Source organism: Haliotis cracherodii, unplaced genomic scaffold, assembly GCF_022045235.1.
Source record: "Haliotis cracherodii isolate W230 unplaced genomic scaffold, xgHalCrac1.p SCAF_15, whole genome shotgun sequence".
In the NCBI taxonomy this organism is placed as follows: Eukaryota; Metazoa; Mollusca; class Gastropoda; order Lepetellida; family Haliotidae; genus Haliotis; species Haliotis cracherodii.
In genome coordinates, this window is record NW_027266270.1 from 5,770,936 (window position 1) to 5,790,692 (window position 19,757).

The 19,757-nt window shown below is 44.2% G+C and overlaps 1 protein-coding gene across 1 annotated transcript in view; it reads left to right on the forward strand.

The window, feature by feature from the left end:
- LOC139462191 (cytoskeleton-associated protein 5-like) overlaps window positions 1-18,816 on the forward strand; it is a 52,821-nt gene extending 34,005 nt beyond the window's left edge. The window contains exons 30-46 of the mRNA XM_071243761.1: window positions 194-343; window positions 506-709; window positions 1,321-1,456; window positions 2,214-2,407; window positions 3,205-3,326; window positions 4,586-4,759; window positions 5,629-5,752; window positions 6,290-6,469; window positions 7,415-7,602; window positions 8,665-8,740; window positions 9,703-9,891; window positions 10,270-10,410; window positions 10,732-10,824; window positions 11,267-11,408; window positions 12,017-12,171; window positions 15,989-16,051; window positions 17,325-18,816. Coding sequence (XP_071099862.1) covers window positions 194-343; window positions 506-709; window positions 1,321-1,456; window positions 2,214-2,407; window positions 3,205-3,326; window positions 4,586-4,759; window positions 5,629-5,752; window positions 6,290-6,469; window positions 7,415-7,602; window positions 8,665-8,740; window positions 9,703-9,891; window positions 10,270-10,410; window positions 10,732-10,824; window positions 11,267-11,408; window positions 12,017-12,171; window positions 15,989-16,051; window positions 17,325-17,471 — 2,478 coding nt within the window. The 3' untranslated portion in view covers window positions 17,472-18,816. The remainder of the gene's footprint in view (window positions 1-193; window positions 344-505; window positions 710-1,320; window positions 1,457-2,213; window positions 2,408-3,204; window positions 3,327-4,585; window positions 4,760-5,628; window positions 5,753-6,289; window positions 6,470-7,414; window positions 7,603-8,664; window positions 8,741-9,702; window positions 9,892-10,269; window positions 10,411-10,731; window positions 10,825-11,266; window positions 11,409-12,016; window positions 12,172-15,988; window positions 16,052-17,324) is intronic.
- Window positions 18,817-19,757: the final 941 nt, after the last annotated feature.

Here is a 19,757-nt window from a genome sequence, read left to right on the forward strand (position 1 = left end):
ATTGCTTGTGGCAACATCCATCGTGGTAACAATATGACAAACATGGAGTATATTTCATGTCCCGCCCACTAAGGTCCTCCGTCTCTTTAGCTTTCCTCACACATGTAGCTGCCTGATGTAACTGAAATACTGTTTCAAGCAGTGTTAAACCCAACTCACTCACTCACTCACTCATGCCTATTTCCTGCATCAGGTGCTGAAGTGGAACTTCCTGGAGGTGCGCGGGGAATACGTGGAGCAGCTGCGCACACAGATGGAGAAGAACTTCAGCAAGAGCACCATGGACCAGTTGTTCCACAACGACTTCAAGTTCCACATCAAAGCCATCCAGGTGTTCATCAAGGTAGGCCCAGCCCAGAGGAGCTGTCTCAATCAATATTTATGTTAGGATGGGACAAACATTTATGTGTTTGTGTTTTGTAAAATGAAACAGCCCTTGATGATGTTGAACTGATCCTAACCTTCCTGATCTGTGCCTGACCTGTGCAAGTGTTGATGTTTCCAGTGCCTCGACACGCACACAGAGGAGACTGTGGGAAACCTGGACCTGATCCTCAAGTGGATTACGCTGAGGTTCTACGACACCAACCCCAGTATGCTGAACAAGGCCCTGGAGTTCCTGGAGAAGTTGTTCTCCATGCTGGCCGACTCCGACTACCACCTGGCCGACATTGAGGCCATTTCTTTCATACCTTATCTTGTCCTCAAGGTATGTTGTCACACCTTATCCTGTCCGCAAGGTAGGCTGTCATGCTGGCTGTCTCCTTTACACCATACCTGTCCCTGAACATCATAATTCAGAAGACCAGTAACAATAGGGCGGTCACAACATGTAACCTGTCACTCGTGACCTGGGTTACTCAATGCAGCTTCAGCAACCAATGTTTGCATAAGAGACGACTATGCTTGTCATAAGAGGTGACTAACAAGATCGAGTGGTCAGGCTCACTGACTTGGTTGATGCATGTCATCATATCCCAATTGCGTTGATCGATGGTCATGACATCAATCACTGGATTGTCTGGTCAGACTTATTTGCAGACCGCAATCATATAGCTGGAATATTGTTGAGAGTGGAATTAAACAACAAAAACAAAAATCTGTCTGAAAGATGACATGGATTGTTGTACACACTGTCTACCTCTGGTTTTGCAGGCTCAGATTTTTCTTTACAGTCTTGTGTAATATGGCGCGAATGTTGCTGCCTCACTTACCTTCAGATGTCTGTTCTTCATACCATTACGAGTCATTACGATTATGACTGTGGCTCTCTAATAATGAACGGTGAAGTGTAGCTACAACTTATGCCTTGTATTACAGGTGGGGGAATCTAAAGACAACGTACGGCGTGAAGTGCGGAAAATCTTCAAGCTCATCTGCAAGGTGTACCCGGCCAGCAAGATGTTCTCACATCTCATCGATGGCCTCAAGTCAAAGAACTCTAAACAGAGAGCAGGTGTGCACTGATTTCATTCTTTGGTTAACTAGAATTGATGAAGTTGTTAACTTTTGGCTTGCAAAATTTGTATGATCCCCACGGCATATAATGCTTAGGAATATAGCCATCATCTGGTCTGTCCGTCTATCCATCCGTATTTTGTTTCCGGACTGTAACTTGAAAACCGTGAAAGATTTTGCATCCAAACTTAGATGTATTAATCAGTGGCTGAAGTGGTACCTTTTGCTATTTAGGATTTTTTATAAATTTATCTTTTCCCTGTTTCCATGGACATAATAATAAGTTTGACTTTGACTCAGTTCATAGTGGTGTGTTTGTCCCCAGCCACATCATACCAAAAGATGGTACTTGATGTTACCCTGTCGCTTTGCATTAAGGGGCTAAAACAAGGACTGATGTGCTCGAAGTCAGTGCACTGTCCCTGAGTGGGGTATCCATGTTAATGGTATCTCAGCGACCGTGCACCCATTCACATCGCTGTACAAGTGCAATATTCTTGGACACAAGTTAAAACCCCATTTCACCTCACCCCATCCTTGTATGAGTTACTTGTGCTTCTAGTGCAATGTCCCAGATTTGACATTAGAAAGTAGTGCTCAAATGTGAACAAGAACACTCTGCTCATAAAATGACACGTGTAACTAATTTGTCATTATGAGTTTCCAAATTGTTGAGACTGGGCTTTCAGATCGCAACATTATGTTTGAATAATGATCCGTGTGTTCATGTAACATGCTGCTCGCTGTCCGCACAGAGTGTCTGGAGGAGCTGGGGAGCCTCATCGAGTCGTACGGCATCACCATATGTCAGCCGTCTCCGGCCCACGCCCTCAAGATCATCGCCCAGCAGATCAGTGACCGGGACACATCTGTCAGGAATGCAGCCCTCAACACGGTTTTAACAGCACACACTATCCTGGGCGAGGGGCTCTACAAGTACATAGGCCACGTGAGTATCTAGAGACCTGAGTCAGGCTGAGACACTGAAAAGCAGAATATTAAGCTGGGGTACTGTTGTGAATTCTTCATCTATGTACTAAATACATGTTCCCCCCGAGAAGGTCGGGGTAGAGAATAGGTCTTCAGCAACCCATGATTGCCTAAAGAGGCGACTAACAGGATCAGGTGGTCTGGCTCGCTGACTTGGTTGATGCATGTCATCGTATCCCAATTGCGTGGATCAATGCTCATATCAATCACTGGATTGTCTGGTCCAGGCTTGATTATTTACAGACCGCCATCATATAGCTGGAATATTGCTGAGTGCGGCAAACAAACAAACATTGCAACTATGTCCTACTTACAGGCCGTTGTAAAATTCTGGTGGGTGTTTGATAAACAAGAGTAGCTACGTAAACTAGCAACATGAATTGCATGGAGAGTACATAGAAAATAATGTCGTCTGCAAATCATTAGGGACTAATGTTCTTGTAAACTTTGTAGAGATGACTCAAGGTCATTAAGGAATGTGGAAGTAGCAATGATGACAAACACTCTCTCTGTCGGAAGGCAAAAAACTTAAGTACTTACAACAACATAAAATACCAGCTAATTATGAAATTTCACTTTTGTTTAAAAAAGAAAATATTTTATTGTTTGGGGTGTACTATGCTTCTTTACTGAGACTTTTGAAGATTGTACTTGAGCAATAGGACCCTTCAGATGATCCAGTCAAAAATCAATGCAAACAAATGTGAACTTTGTCATCAAGTCATGTGGGATTGAAAGTGTGGTATTTTGTTGTAGTTGGCAGAGAAGGATCAGAGTCTTCTGGAAGAGAGAATCAAGAGGTCAGCAAAGACCAGACCACCTCCAAAACAGGAAGAAAGGCCGAAGACAGCACCACTAACACAGAAAACTATGTCCCAGTGAGTAGCAGCGTTTTTCATAGTGTGCAGGTGCCCCCCTCACACTACAACTGTGTGCCAGTGAGTGGTAGTGTTATTCATAGTGTGCAGGTGCCTCTCTCACACTACAATTGTGTCCTAGTGAGTGGCAGTGTTATTCATAGTGTGCAGGTGCCCCTCTCACACAACTGTGTCCCAGTGAGTGGTAGTGTTATTTATTGTGTGCAGGTGCCCCTCTCACACAACTATGTCCCAGTGAGTGGCAGTATTATTCATAGTGTGCAGGTGCCCCTCTCACACTACAACTGTCCCAGTGAGTGGTAGTGTTATTTATAGTGTGCAGGTGCCCCCCTCACACTACAACTGTGTGCCAGTGATTGGTAGTGTTATTCATAGTGTGCAGGTGCCCCTCTCACACTACAACTGTGTCCCAGTGAGTAGTAGAGTTATTTATAGTGTGCAGGTGCCCCTCTCACACAACTGTGTCCCAGTGAGTAGTAGAGTTATTGATAGTGTGCAGGTGCCCCTCTCACACTACAACTGTGTCCCAGTAAGTGGCAGTGTTCTTTATAGTGTGCAGGTGCCCCTCTCACACAACTGTGTCCCAGTGAGTGGTAGTGTTATTTATAGTGTGCAGGTGCCCCTCTCACACAACTGTGTCCCAGTGAGTGGTAGTGTTATTGATAGTGTGCAGGTGCCCCTCTCACACAACTGTGTCCCAGTGAGTGGCAGTGTTATTCATAGTGTGCAGGTGCCCCTCTCACTCTACAACTGTGTCCTAGTGAGTGGAAGTGTTATTCATAACTGTGCAGGTGCCCCTCTCACACTACAACTGTGTCCCAGTGAGTGGCAGTGTTATTGATAGTGTGCAGGTGCCCCTCTCACACAACTGTGTCCCAGTGAGTGGTAGTGTTATTCATAGTGTGCAGGTGTCCCTTTCACACTACAACTGTGGTTATTCATAGTTATTCGGGTGGTCAGGCTTGCTGCGCAGACTTGGTTGATGCTTGTCATCCATCCCAATTGCGTGGATCGATGCTCAGTGTCAATCACTGGATTGTCTGGTCCAGACTCGATTATTTACAGACCGCCGTCATATAGCTGGAATATTGCTGAGTGCAGCGTAAAACAACAAACAAAGAAACCGACCTGGTCAAAACTTGATTTTTTAGAGACTGCATGATGAAGCTGCACTTTGTCTTGCATTAATCAACATTCACTTATGACAGATCTATTTAATTTGGTTCTTTCGTTATGTTTTTATCACTACCATTTTCCAGACCCAATATTCCTCGTGCCAACTCTGCGATGCAGAAGTCTTCCTCATCCAACTCTGTGAAGCGCGAGTTTGCTCTGGACATCGACACGGAGCCCACCAACTCCTACGACATGCCACAGCTGATTCAGCACGATTTAGATGACATCTACGAGCCGGTCAAACTACCCAAGATTAAGTGAGAGCCTGTTTATCTTTGTCTCTGCAGGCATGCATGTATATATGGCAGGAAACTGAACTGTACAAACACTCAAGACGTATTCTTTTGTCGAAATAATTCCGTAAATATCATACAAGTAGTTTAGACTTATTTTTATTTGCTATTCTATTATCTTCTATTCTTGATGGAGGAGGGCCTGTCGGGTAGCATAGTGGTTAAAGCGTTAACTCGTCACACTGAAGAAACTGGTTTGATTCCCGACATCGGTAAAATTTGTGAAGCCCATTTCTGGTATCCCCCACCATGATATTACTGGAATATTGCCAAATGTTGCGTAAAACCCTACTCACTCACTCTTGATTGAGTAAGAAAAGAGATACATTTAAAATATTTTTAACAACAGTAATTTTTTATTAATCATTGAGCAGATATGTTGTACGTTATTTCTGGCAATTGAAATCCTGTTATAAGGAGAAGCTTTTTCTGAAACATGTAAATATACAGGCATGTCACTGTGACAGTACTAAATATCCTACATTTGAACAGAACCAGCATTTACTTCCCCCCACTAAACTGACAAACACAAAGAATTGCATGCCACATAAACTTGTACTTATGAGGTACACATATTTATATGTATTTTGACCAACCCGAACTAATTGGTTGACAATAATTTCTATTAATGTTAAAAATGCAATTGCAACATCCTTGGCACTAAAGCTTTAATGCTTCGGGGAAATGAGTTGACACGGTATGTTTCTGTTAAAACAGGTAATGTACAAAGTACAAGATTGAATGTTGAAATTGAAAAAGTATGTCTGTATGTCTATTACATACACACTTGTCTTCACTACGTGTTAGAATGATGCAACGTTTGTCTCCCACAGAGCCAGGCCCCCATCTCCCTCGATGAAGCTGCTCAACTCCAACGATGCTGCGGCAACCATTGGCTTCGTCATATCACAGATCACCAGTCCCGACATCACAACATGTATTCAAGCCCTAGTCCAGGTGATCACCAAGTGACACTGTCTACTGTAGGGGGAGGGGCAGTGGGCTAGCCTAGTGGTTCAAACCATGGTTTCATTTGCTGTTTTCTCCTCCAAGTTGAAAAGATTTCTTATTTACCATGTTGACCTGATGCCTCAAACAGGCTGACGAGTTTGTAATTTTCCCCAGATTTGAAATGTTTGTCATTCATGGACATGTACTCTTATGTTATCAATCTTATCGTAGCTTAAACATAGTAATGGATAAGTATTCAAATGTAAACAATTTTTAGGTTTTACTAAATTTTTTACATTTCCTGCATTACTCCTTAATGCATCTTTATCCGACAGTTTGGAGGTGGGTAAACCTTCAGAAATACAGAAACCTCAATAATTCACACTCAAAAAACACAACACAAGTTTGTTGATAAACCTTGAAGAGGAAAAGTTCATTGTCATAAGGTAAGCAGTGAATGCATTAAGGAGTAATGCAGGATAAGTATACAACTGTAAAACATATTAAGATTCTACTGATATTTTTTATTTTTATTTCCTCCAGGTTGATGAGGTGTTGAAGGACGAGGAGAGGGCAGAGATCATGGCGGGTCACGTGGACCAGCTGCTGCTGACGCTGTCCATGCAGTTCAAGATGGTGTACTCCACCCACATGGGGGACGAGGACACCCCGAAGGACGACGTGGTCAGACTCTACAGATGTCTCCTGGGAACACTTCTAGCAGTGAGTAGTGAATTGCTTGTTTATAAGGATCACTTGTAGTCAGGGAGGGTTTTATGTTGGACCAGACTCCGTGGGATGCAGTATTGTGAGAAGTAGCCTTAAAATATGATGTCTTACTTGCTACTTAGTTTCGCACCGCCTCCGTGGTCTAGTGGTAGAGCGTCCACCCGGAGAGCGCAGAGTCCGGGGTTCGATCCCCGGCAGCATCATACCAAAAGACATTGAAAGATGGTACTTGTTGTTACGCTGGCTTAGACTCGGCATTAAGGATTTGAAATAAGGACTGGTCGGCTCAGGGTATACTGTGTCTGAGTGGGGTATTTATTTTAAAGTGCGGCATGGTATCTCAGTGGGCTGGCACTAAAAATCGGCATCAGTCCAGACTAGTACAAGCAGACATGCACCTTGAGAAACAAATGACAAGATTTTTTTAAATTGCTTTGCTAACTTAGTTTTGAGATGTGTTGGTTTTCTAAAGACATTTTTTCAGTTTCACAGATTGTGCTAGTGGAACAAAAGTAATACATTATCATTTTGTGGGTTTTTTCCAATGCAAACGTCCATTCAATAGGTTAAGCTGCAAGATCGACGAGACAAGCCGTGGCACACAGGGCAACATGTTCAGAATTTTTAAACTTATTCTATCTCACACTATGCATTTCTTCTTTCCTCTTCGATCCTATGTGGAAACATGGTTTCCAGCCTCTCAAAAATAATTCATCCGAACACATCCCAGCAACTCCGTAAGATTGAAAAAGAAATCCATAGTGTGAGATCGGATGAGAATATAAATAGACAATTTATTTTAAAATTTTCATTTACCTTATGATGAAAAGAACAAAGCTATGTGAAATCTCCACATACAAGCCACATTGTTTGCAAGAAGACAAGACATTTTAAAGAAATAAACTGTTTGGCCTCAGTGTGGACAACTCTTTGCTCCAGATCCTCCAGACCCAGCGCCTGGCCAAGAAGGCTGGCAAGGACATCCTGAAGGACGTGGTCAACTCACTGATCACCATCCTGCTGGACAGTCGCCTGATGGAGCTGGAGGAGGGGCCCCAGGTCGTCCGCTCCGTCAACGTTACCGTCGTCAAGATCGTCGAGAAGACCGACCACACCAGCATCACAGGGTGGGTCACTTACATCCACTTGTTCTGAAACACATTGGTTACGGAGGCCCATTGGATTCCGGATTGGAATGGTCCTCAGGGACCTAATCTGGTCGTAGAGGCGACCAAATGGATCAGATGTTTTCAGGCTCAGTGATTGTTGATGGTGTGTCAATGTACCCAAACAGTGTGGATCGTTGTTCACAATATCAGTGTCTGGTTCATTTACAGGCCGCCATCATATAGCTGGAATATTCAGGGGTGAGAATCTTCCGTGAATTTTAGTGACCACAAATTTGTTTACTTTTTTGCTTCCCCCCCTTAACACCCCCAAATTATTTACCACGCTCCATTGCCAAGAAGTTTCAGCTGAAAAGGAAAATATCCATTCTCATCCCTGAATATTACCGAGTGCAGCATAAAACAATATGCACACACACACACATGTATTATTTTAGCATTTGAGAGAAGTAATTACTGTATGTAACTACAGAGCCATTATCAATCGGTATCTGCACACACTACTATGATGTACCCTACATGAGTTTTATTTGTGGCATTGAAATCATTCATGATCAGAGAAACGAAACATATGGTCCTTTATTGTCATGGAAATAACAAAAATATCATAGCAACAGATTTAGATTCAGTCTAGTGTATACTTTGAAAATGATGAAGATATGGGCTGGTCTGTAGTGATAACATTCAACTATCTAGTTAGCTACTGACTGGGGCCGGTGAAGATCCAGTGTAGAATAGGTCTTCAGCAACCCATGCTTGCTGTAAAAGACAACTATGTTTTTTTTGTAAGAGGTGACTAACACAATCGGGTTGTCAGGCTTGCTGACTTGAATGATGCATGTCATCGTATCCCAATTGTGTGGATCGATGCTCATGATATCACTATATTGTCTGGTCCAGACTTGATTATTTACACACCGCTGTCAAATAGCTGGAATATTGCTGAGTGCAGAATTAAAGAACAAACAAACTGATTGGGGCTGGCAGACTAGTGCAAGTTTGCATCCCTGCCTTTGTGGAATACAGTGTGAGCTCGGCTTAGACGGTCGTGTTTGCTTTCAGTGCCCTGATTCGGCTCCTACAAGACTGTGTGAGCAGTGAGACATGCACCAGCAAGTTCCTAGACCTCATCATGAAGGTAGGCACCTCGTGTCCATGTTTGCTGTGAATTTCAGTGCTGATGTGTAGCATAGCTTGCCACACCAAAAACTGAGTTTGATTCCCTATATGGCCCCCAGATGACCCCAACATGACCCCAACATGTGCTCTACATGTGCTCTACATGGCCCCAACATGGCCCCAACATGGCCTCAACATGGCCTCTACATGGCCTCTACATGGTGTCCACATGGCCCCAAAATGGCCTCAAAATGGCCTCCACATGGCCTCTACATGGCGTCTCCATGGGCCCTACATGGCGTCTCCATGGTCCCCACGTGGCCTCCACATGGCCCCAAAATGGCCCCCAACATGGTCTCTACATGGCCTCTACATGGCCTCTACATGGTGTCAACATGCCCCCAACATGGCCTCTACATGGCATCCACATGACCCCAACATGGCCTCCACATGGCCCCCAACATGGTCTCTACATGACCCCAACATGACCCGTACATGGCCTCCACATGACCCCAACATGACCCGTACATGGCCCCACACGGCCTCCACATGGCCTCCACATGACCCCAACATGACCCCTACATGGCCCCACATGGCCTCCACATGACCCCAACATGGCCTCCACATGGCCCCCAACATGGTCTCTACATGACCCCAACATGACCCCAACATGGCCTCCACATGGCCCCACATGGTGTCCCCTGCCATATTATTTCTGGAATTTTGCTAAAAAACGCGTAAAACTATATTCACTCACGCTTCATGGGTACAATATGTGAAACCCTTGTAGTGGCTAGAATATTTTAGAAGTGGCTTAAGACCACTAAACATTGTAGGTTGAAAAATCATGCACAACTGATAAATGACAAACAATCCAAAATTGCTAAGAAAGTTAATAATATTCCAGGTGTCATCAGACAAATAGTGGATGACATGTTATACTTCTGTTTTTAATTCACATTCCACGTTGGTGTGTTGCAGTGTCTGTGGAAGATGATCCGGATGTTGCCCGACATCATCAATGACCTGAACGTGGATCGCATCCTCATGGACTGCCATCTCTTCCTGCGTGCGTTCCCCTCCAGCTCCTGGAAGGACAAGGGGAGTGACCTCCCCTTGAGGACCATCAAAACCATTTTACATTCCCTGGCTCGACTCAAGGGTCATAAGGTCAGTTCATATTGGCTCGACTCAAGGGTCATAAGGTCAGTTCATATTGGCTCGACTCAAGTGTCGTAAGGTCAGTTCATATTGGCTTGATGCAAGGGTCATAAGGTCAGTTCATAATGGATGTATATTGGATGTTTCTCATTACATCTTGATCCATGTGAGTAGATAACACAGCTTTCAAAATGAAGGAACACTTAGAGAATATGGTTGTCACATTGGTATGTAAGTAGTGTATGACATTGTTCTGTCGGTGCAGAATCTACCAGGCTGTGATGATCGAGAGCTAGGTGGTGACGTTGGTTGTGTGTTGTGTATGACGTTGGTTGTGTGGTGTATGACATTGGTTGTGTTGTGTATGACATTGTTCTGTCACTGCAGATTCTGTACCACACTGGGATGATCGAGAGCTCCGAGAACTCCGAGGTGGAAGCATACCTCCAGAAGGTTCTCAAAAACGATGTCGCTGCCACAAATGCTAAAAATGATGAGCTGAATGACAACAGGGAGAAGACACCAAAGGTTAGAAAATAAATACAATATATAAATAAGAACGCTCAACGAAAAGTATCAGATGCAGAGCTTGTTAAAATCGTGTTCGTGATTGGTGACATGTTGGTGTTTTTCTTATTTCCTTGAGGGGGCAGTCGGTTAGCCTAGTGGTTAATGCGTTCACTCGTCATGCCAAAGACCTGGGTTCGATGCCCGACATGGGTACAATATGTAAAGCCCATTTCTGGTGTTCCCCGCTCTGATATTGCTGGAATATTGCTAAAAGCAGTGTAAAATCAAACTCACTCACCCACTCATTTATTTCCTTGCAACCTTTTCTTTCTTTTTCAGAGTTCAACAAAAACGAAAAGATTCTCCAAAACAACACATGACATGTTGGCAGAGATTTTCAAGAAGATTGGTGCCAAGGAAAACACTAAAGAGGTGAGCATGGACTAACTACTGATTTACCGCATGGTGATTTGTATGGGTGTGATCGTTCCTCAATGTTTAGTTAATGTCAACTGTTTACCCAAATCATGGTTCCGTCATTGCCTAGCCCCTTACACATTGTCAGTGTTGCCAAATATCACAAGAAAAGTGTTATTTGATGGATCACAACTTAAGTCATCACTAGTGACGATGTCATCTTTGGTGTTTGAACATCTGTACAGTGTCTGAAGCTCAGTTTTGTGTCCGCTGCGTTGATATGGATTGAATAATGATAAAAGCGTCATTTAACCCAGCTCAATCAGACAATCTTTGATGATTTATGTTAAGCTTACAAGCTGTGTTAGAAACTGTTTGTCCAAGCATTGTTTAGCACATCTGAACTATTCAACTAAAACCAAGCAGCTGTCATTCCTTTGCTTGTCTGTGTCCCCAGGGCCTGAATGACCTATATGACTTCAAGAGGAAGTACCCTGATGCCGACCTGGAACCCTTCCTCAAAAAGTCCTCCCAGTTCTTCCAGAATTACATCGAGCGTGGTCTGCGGGGCATTGAGGAGGAGAGGATGGGATCATCAGGTGAGGTGGCCAGTCGGGGTCTAGCACCATGACCCACAGTACTGGACCCGTGAACATCTTGGGTAGAAAAGGTCTTCAGCAACCCATGCTTGCCGTAAAAGGCGAGGATGCTTGTCGTAAGAAGCAACTAATAGGATTGGGTGGTCAGGCTCGCTGACTTGGTTGATGCATGTCATCGTATCCCAAATGCGTGGATCGATGTTCATGACGTCAGTCCCTGGAGTGTCTGGTCCCGACTCAATTATTTACAGACCGCTGTCATATGGCTGGAATATTGCTGAGTGCAGCATTAAACAAACAAACAAACACCCACTTTACTGATTGGGTGTCTATGGTGCTGGACGTCACTGTGCAGAGTTGGTCCCAGATTATGTCTCTGGGTTGTCACCACCATACTCGTGATCATGGCTTTCACCATAGCCCATGTGGAGGCCATTTCTGGTGTCCCCGGCTATTGCTGGAATATTGATAAAAGCAGCGTAAAACCGCACTCACTCACTCACTCAGGCAGTGTGAGGACAGGATAGTGTGCAGGTCAGGGCAGAGACTAGGCTAGCCCTACTGGTGTATAGATAGAGGATGGAGTGTAATGTTCCTATTTCTGTCAGGTGAATCTGGCATCATTCCTGTCTTGATGTCATCCACATCATCGTCGTCATCGGGTCCAAGTGGCGGATCTGGCGAGGAGAAGGAGGACCCCAACTACTTCCGCGAGAGACTGAAGATGCTCCGGGTCAAGTGTGGCCTTGACCACAACAAGGAGGTAAGGCTGTGTACATGACATGTCCTGGCAGTGTTTGACATAAAGCAACTGCCAGGCTGCCATCCGGACTTTACGAGCTGCAGGCCCTGATTAAACTTTTCAGGCCCTCATTTTTAAAATATGCAGCTTATTGTGACAAATAAATCGACACACAAATGTAGTGCAATCCATAAAGACCAATACAAATTTGATACTACGAGCCCACCACGAGATCTACCTGCCACAGTCTACGTGAATGCGCTTATTTCACACACTGTGTCCTGGCTGTAATTAACATTGATGCAGGATCCTGTTTCCCCAAAGAATGACCGTAGCACAAAGTTTACTTTACAGAATAGGGGCAGTTGGGTAGCCTAGTGGTTTAAGTGTTACCTTGTCACGCCGAAGACCCGAGTTTGATTACTCACATTAGTACAATGTGTGAAGTTCATTTCTGGTGTACCCCGCTGTGATATTGCTGGAATATTGCTGAAACCATACTCACTCACTTTATAGAATATCGAGTTGCTGTCAGTATATCCCAGCTTATGTTATTGAGGCTAGTCCAGTACACTGTACCTCAAGTCCAGTAACAGCACAAAGATCACTCCATGGAACAACAGTTCCCTGCTTAGTTTGCCATACTTGATCCGAGGGCAGTTGTCTAAGATGTCGCAAGTCACTATACAGAGTTACATCCTAAGAGTGACAGGATCCCTTGACCATGGTTTGGAGTCCCAGATTGTCTCTGATTGTTTCTAGGTTTGTCAGCACCAACTTATGCTCATGAGTTTCACTACGGTGGTGAATGTCTAAGAGCTGCATCACTTCAGGTTTCTGGACACCCTTTCCATCCTCATAGTACAGACTGGACACCCTTTCCACACTTATTACAGACTTGACACCTGGACACCCTTTCCACCCTCATTACAGACTTGACACCTGGACACCCTTTCCACCCTCATTACAGACTGGACACCTGGACACCTTTTCCACCCTCATTACAGACTTGACACCTGGACACCCTTTCCACCCTCATAGTACAGAGTTGACACCTGGACACCCTTTCCACCCTCATTACAGACTTGACACCTGGACACCCTTTCCACCCTCATAGTACAGAGTTGACACCTGGACACCCTTTCCACCCTCATAGTACAGAGTTGACACCTGGACACCCTTTCCACCCTCATAGTACAGAGTTGACACCTGGACACCCTTTCCACCCTCATTACAGAGTTGACACCTGGACACCCTTTCCACCCTCATTACAGACTGGACACCTGGACACCCTTTCCACCCACAAAGTACAGACTTGACACCTGGACACCCTTTCCACCCACAAAGTACAGACTTGACACCTGGACACCCTTTCCACCCCCATTACAGACTGGACACCTGGACACCCTTTCCACCCACAAAGTACAGACTGGACACCTGGACACCCTTTCCACCCCCAATACAGACTTGACACCTGGACACCCTTTCCACCCCCATTACAGACTTGACACCTGGACACCCTTTCCACCCACAAAGTACAGACTTGACACCTGGACACCCTTTCCACCCACATAGAACAGACTGGACACCTGGACACCCTTTCCACACTTATTACAGACTGGACACCTGGACACCCTTTCCACCCACAAAGTACAGACTTGACACCTGGACACCCTTTCCACCCTCATTACAGACTGGACACCTGGACACCCTTTCCACCCTCAAAGTACAGACTTGACACCTGGACACCCTTTCCACCCACAAAGTACAGACTTGACACCTGGACACCCTTTCCACCCACAAAGTACAGACTTGACACCTGGACACCCTTTCCACCCCCATTACAGACTGGACACCCTTTCCACCCACAAAGTACAGACTGGACACCTGGACACCCTTTCCACCCCCAATACAGACTTGACACCTGGACACCCTTTCCACCCCCATTACAGACTGGACACCTGGACACCCTCTCCACCCACAAAGTACAGACTTGACACCTGGACACCCTTTCCACCCACATAGAACAGACTGGACACCCGGACACCCTTTCCACACTTATTACAGACTGGACACCCTTTCCACCCTCAAAGTACAGACTTGACACCTGGACACCCTTTCCACCCACAAAGTACAGACTTGACACCTGGACACCCTTTCCACCCACAAAGTACAGACTTGACACCTGGACACCCTTTCCACCCACAAAGTACAGACTGGACACCTGGACACCCTTTCCACCCCCAATACTGACTTGACACCTGGACACCCTTTCCACCCCCATTACAGACTGGACACCTGGACACCCTTTCCAACCTCATAGTACAGACTTGACACCTGGACACCCTTTCCACCCTCATAGTACAGACTGGACACCTGGACACCCTTTCCACCCTCATAGTACAGACTTGACACCTGGACACCCTTTCCACCCTCATAGTACAGACTTGACACCGACACCTGGACACCCTTTCCACCCTCATAGTACAGACTTGACACCTGGACACCCTTTCCACCCACAAAGTACAGACTTGACACCTGGACACCCTTTCCACCCTCATAGTACAGACTGGACACCTGGACACCCTTTCCAACCTCATAGTACAGACTTGACACCTGGACACCCTTTCCACCCTCATAGTACAGACTGGACACCTGGACACCCTTTCCACCCTCATAGTACAGACTGGACACCTGGACACCCTTTCCACCCTCATAGTACAGACTGGACACCTGGACACCCTTTCCACCCTCATAGTACAGACTTGACACCTGGACACCCTTTCCACCCTCATAGTACAGAGTTGACACCTGGACACCCTTTCCACCCTCATAGTACAGACTGGACACCTGGACACCCTTTCCACCCTCATTACAGACTGGACACCCTTTCCACCCACATAGTACTGACACCTAGAATACAGCTGGAATACTGCTGTCTGCATCACAAAACAACATGCATTCTCTCCCTGTAAATAAGTGTAGAGCTGAATCTCCGGTACAGGCCTTACCCCATCTTCATTTCAACACATGCATGATTGATATGTCCACCTGAGTCATGTGATGTTGTTGCTGCTCTTGTTTATAATGACATTAATTTAGGTGTTATTTTGTGTCTTGACCATCATCGGAAATACATGTGGCATGTAACAAGCTTGCTATTCCTTGATTTGTAAGATTAGAATTGTTGGAGTAAATGTTTTCTAGACGACAGCTTAGTTCTTTGCTTTCCAATGTTTATTTGAATTGTAAGTTTGAATTTGTGATATGTTGATTAGAGTCGTCCTTGACTTTGCATGGCATTAATTGTAACAGTGCAAACACATTATGTGTAATTTACTTTGTGTTATGACTTTTGAGAAGAAACATATGCTGCAACATGTGCAAGAAAGGACATTGCTGCACATTTACAAGATGTCAGGTTTGTTCTAGCCAAGAATGTTGTGATTTCCCAGTCTGTGTCTGCCACCCTCCACCACCCAGGTGTTAGGAAGTTACCATTTCAGTGTCCCTCGGATTACAAACACTCTCCAGTCTCTGATGTTCTGGGATCAGTAAAACACTGGTATTTCAGTGGGCTAGCGCTAAAAAAACCTGTCAAAGTATTTTTTTCTTTGGAAAACGGAGTCAAACAAGTAAAACAATCAAGCATAAAATGACCTATGTACTCTATTTTTGGATGGGCTGAAATGGAAACACAGATTCTATTTTTTGCGGAAAGTTCTTTCCATGGTTGGTGTGTTTCTGTAATATGGCCCTGGGTGTAGGGGATGGAGACAGAGACTGGTCTGACTGTTGTGGCATGACAAGCTTTCTATGTTGTTTCCTCCGTCTCCAGGCCGGGGATCCCGATCCCAGCGACACTGACGGCATTGAGCTCCTAGGTAGCACTGAAGAAATCGTAAGTAGCGTTGGAAGGGCAGATTGTATAGCTATTGCCTTGGAACTCTCAAACATGTCCGCCATTTCCTCAGTTTGGATTGCTTGAGGGTCAGAGGAAGAAAACATAGTTCCAGAAAGCCTCCATATAGTGTTTATGGGAAATATATTGGGGGATGGTACCAAGCCCTGCAATCCCCTCATTCAAATCTGTGCATGCCTTTGACCTTTTAAATTTTATTTTATCCTTATTGTGATTAATCTGACTGTTAGATAGAACTTTAGAATTTGTTGGACTTTATGTAACGTGCTTAATGTTACAAGTATGGTATAAACAAGTCATGTATGTCTTTTATCTGTGAGTGCCCCCAAATTTTGACTTGATTTGTTTCTCTGGGTTTCCAGAGCAGAGTGGGTCCACGGTATCACGTGTTATCTTGGCCCGCCCTCCCACTGTCACTGTACCTGACGGCCTGGGTCATTGGTCAAGATGTCCACAATTTATTCACTTATCCCAAACTCAATTTACCAGTGAAGATCCGGGTTAGAATAGGTCTTCAGCAACCCATGCCTGCCATAAGAGGAGACTAACGGGATTTGGTGGTCAGGCTCGCTGACTTGGTTGATGCACATCATCAATCCCAATTGCGTGGATTGATGCTCATGATGTCAATCACTGGATTGTCTGGTCCAGACTCGATTATTTACAGACCGCCGTCATATAGCTGGAATATTGCTGAGTGCGGCGTTAAATGACAAACCAACCAACCAACCAACCGCTGGCTTTTTAAACTGACAGTCCCAATGGAAGGGCAACTCTAAAAAATACCTGTACCCCCGAATTTTTGTCAGTCCCAACTTTGAACGAATAAATAAACATATGAAACATGCCTGGTTATACTTCTTTCAACATTATCCTCAGTGAAGTAACCGAGATGTACACATCATTCACACAAAGTTCAATCTTTACTCTCTCTCCCTCTTGTTTTAGATATTTCACTTTGGTTCAAGACACTACAAATAGATATTTAGCCTCGAAACACAGGGAAAAGTGATTTCCTAGAACAAAAATAAACAATGGGGAAACCCTGATAACAGACCACCTGACTTTGTTTGAAAAATATACTTAAAAGTTTATCACCAATGTTTCAGTCAACAAGCATGATTTATAAGGCACATTATTTCCCAGTCCATGGGGACTGGCAGCCACATGAATTTGCTGTAAATGTGAACGCTGCATACTCCATCCCCCCGTCCCTCACTCTCTCACTCTCACTCATCGTTGGCTGTTTCAGGACGAAGCTACCTCCCTTGATGACGACAAACAGCAGGAGAACATCGATCCCGAACCTCCTCAGCCCACCAACCCTGCCGTCTCCGTAGATGTGTCCGATCTGAAAATGAGGCTTGAAAGAATTAAAAAGCTCGCGAACAAAAGCTGAGATGATCCAAGAAAATCACAGAAACGAGCTGGTTAAACAAAACATGGAGGGCCTGCTTCAACATTGTGGACTTCCTGAGCAATGTGTCGTCCACTGGTGGGACTCTGCTTTATTTATGTGCCTGCTTACATCGTCTCACCAGAGGACGGACTCACCAACTTTGTGATAAACAGTCAACATTGCCCAGCATTGTCAGTGTGTCCCAGCTTGTTTGTTTACTGACTCTGCCATCTACAAACTGTATATTTACTGTAATCTTATTTATGATTCTCTATCAATATGCCATGTTGGCTGCAAATCCACAGTGAAACCTGATGGTCACGGTGGTGTATTGAAGTGGCTTGCAGACTTAAGGCTAATCGTGTAGAGGTACACAAAATCCAGATGTCAAAGATCTTCTCGAAGCTTTGTTTGCTGAACTTGCTTGGTGAGAATCTGAAGATACGAAGCTGATCTGATTGGATACATGATGAAGTGCTATTGTTGTTACATTATTGTCACCTGCAGCTTCCAGTGTACGTTGAGTGTTGTTGCAGCATCTGTTTCTCCATCTTCCCCAGGGGCGGTCGGGTAGCCTAGTGGTTAAAGCGTTCGCTCGTCAAGTCGAAGACCCGGGTTCGATTCCCGTCATGTGTGAAGCCCATTTCTGGTGTCCCCTGCCGTGATATTGCTGGAATATTGCTAAAAGTGACGTAAAACAATACTCACTTACTCCATCTTCCCCACATTTATCTGATGAAGGTGTACATGTCATGTCCATGATTGGACTGTTCAGATCTCGCACACTCTTACTTACTGAAGAAGGTTTATGAGCAGAATCTATGAAGTGCTATTTAAGCACTGTTAGAGATGGCTACATGTATGTTAGTCCAAGATTAGTCAAAATCTTGAGAGACTAGTTGATTTATTCCAGAATCTAGTTATTTACATCAATCAGCGTATTGAAATGAGTTGTGGACAAGTAGCATATGACTAATGGTGTCAACTGCCATGAAGACTTATAACTAACCCATCCCCATCAATCCAGGGTATTATATCTACATAATAAATACCCTGGAACCATGCATGTCCATAGCTTCATTTCAGAAGTGACGTTTCCATTTCCATAGAGCCATTTGATTCAAATACTGGGTAGGACTCAAAAAGAAATCATGGAGATAGGATAAACTGGATAAACAAGGATGATGTAACCTGGTACCAATACTTCAAGATGGATAAGGGTGGTCGGGTAGCCTCGTGGTTAAGGTGTTCGATTCCCGACATGGGTACAATGTGTGAAGCCCATTTCTAGTGACCCCAGCCGTGATATTGCTGGAATATTGCTAAAAGAGGTGTAAAACCATACTCACTCAAGATGGGTATTATACTCGGAACAAATGCTGTAAGAGTTTGTGAAAATAGCATAGTTTACTTATGAAAAGAAAGCTTCAAATGTATTTATCAAAATGAAATTACTGAAATTGTTTTTATGGTCAAGAACAGTACTGCAATGTCATCAAAATAGGTTTTAGGTTGAACATTGATATGTTCGTGACTAGATAGTTCTGATCAGAGGCAATAGTGTTGTGTTTGATGGGCCTACAGTAAGGGCAGGAACAGGTCTGGACGATTGCTTGTTTCACAGTTCACATGCGATATCCCCTTCGAACTTGGGTCGTTGGACAGTGTTCAGGTTAGGCACCCAAATAAATAGAGGTTATCACGCGAGTGTGTTTGGGAATGGTAAATCATATAATGTCATTCTTTAATTCTGTACATGTCAGGCATGTCTTGACTTAGTGTTTCTCCTTGTTAGATTAAATGAGTGTTCAGAATAATTCATGGGAAGTTTTTGATTCAGTTACTGTTACATGGGTTCCTTGTTACCATGCTGCTTGCCATGAGTCTAGGTTGTATATGAACACTACATAGTGAAAGTAATATGTAGGAATCAAGGATATCCCCACATGCTCATTATCCGTGTCATGAGTATATACAAAGTATGTTCTGACGTCTGTGTCCATGAACCGGTGTGTTACTTACTGCTAAACATAGCGTCTTCAAGTCAAGTCACTACCGGGGGAGAGGTATATAATACCTGGCCCCGATTTCTCAAAACAAACTTAAATTCAAAACTGACTTAAGTTTGAGGTTTTTCTCAAATTTGTGAAAACTCAGAAAAATGGATTTCTGAAACAAAACTAAGTTTAATTTTGACTCAAACTGAGTTCGAAACCCCGTAAAACTTAAGTTAGCCTACATTGTAACTTTAGTTAGCTTACATTGTAACTTAAGTTTTAATGCAAA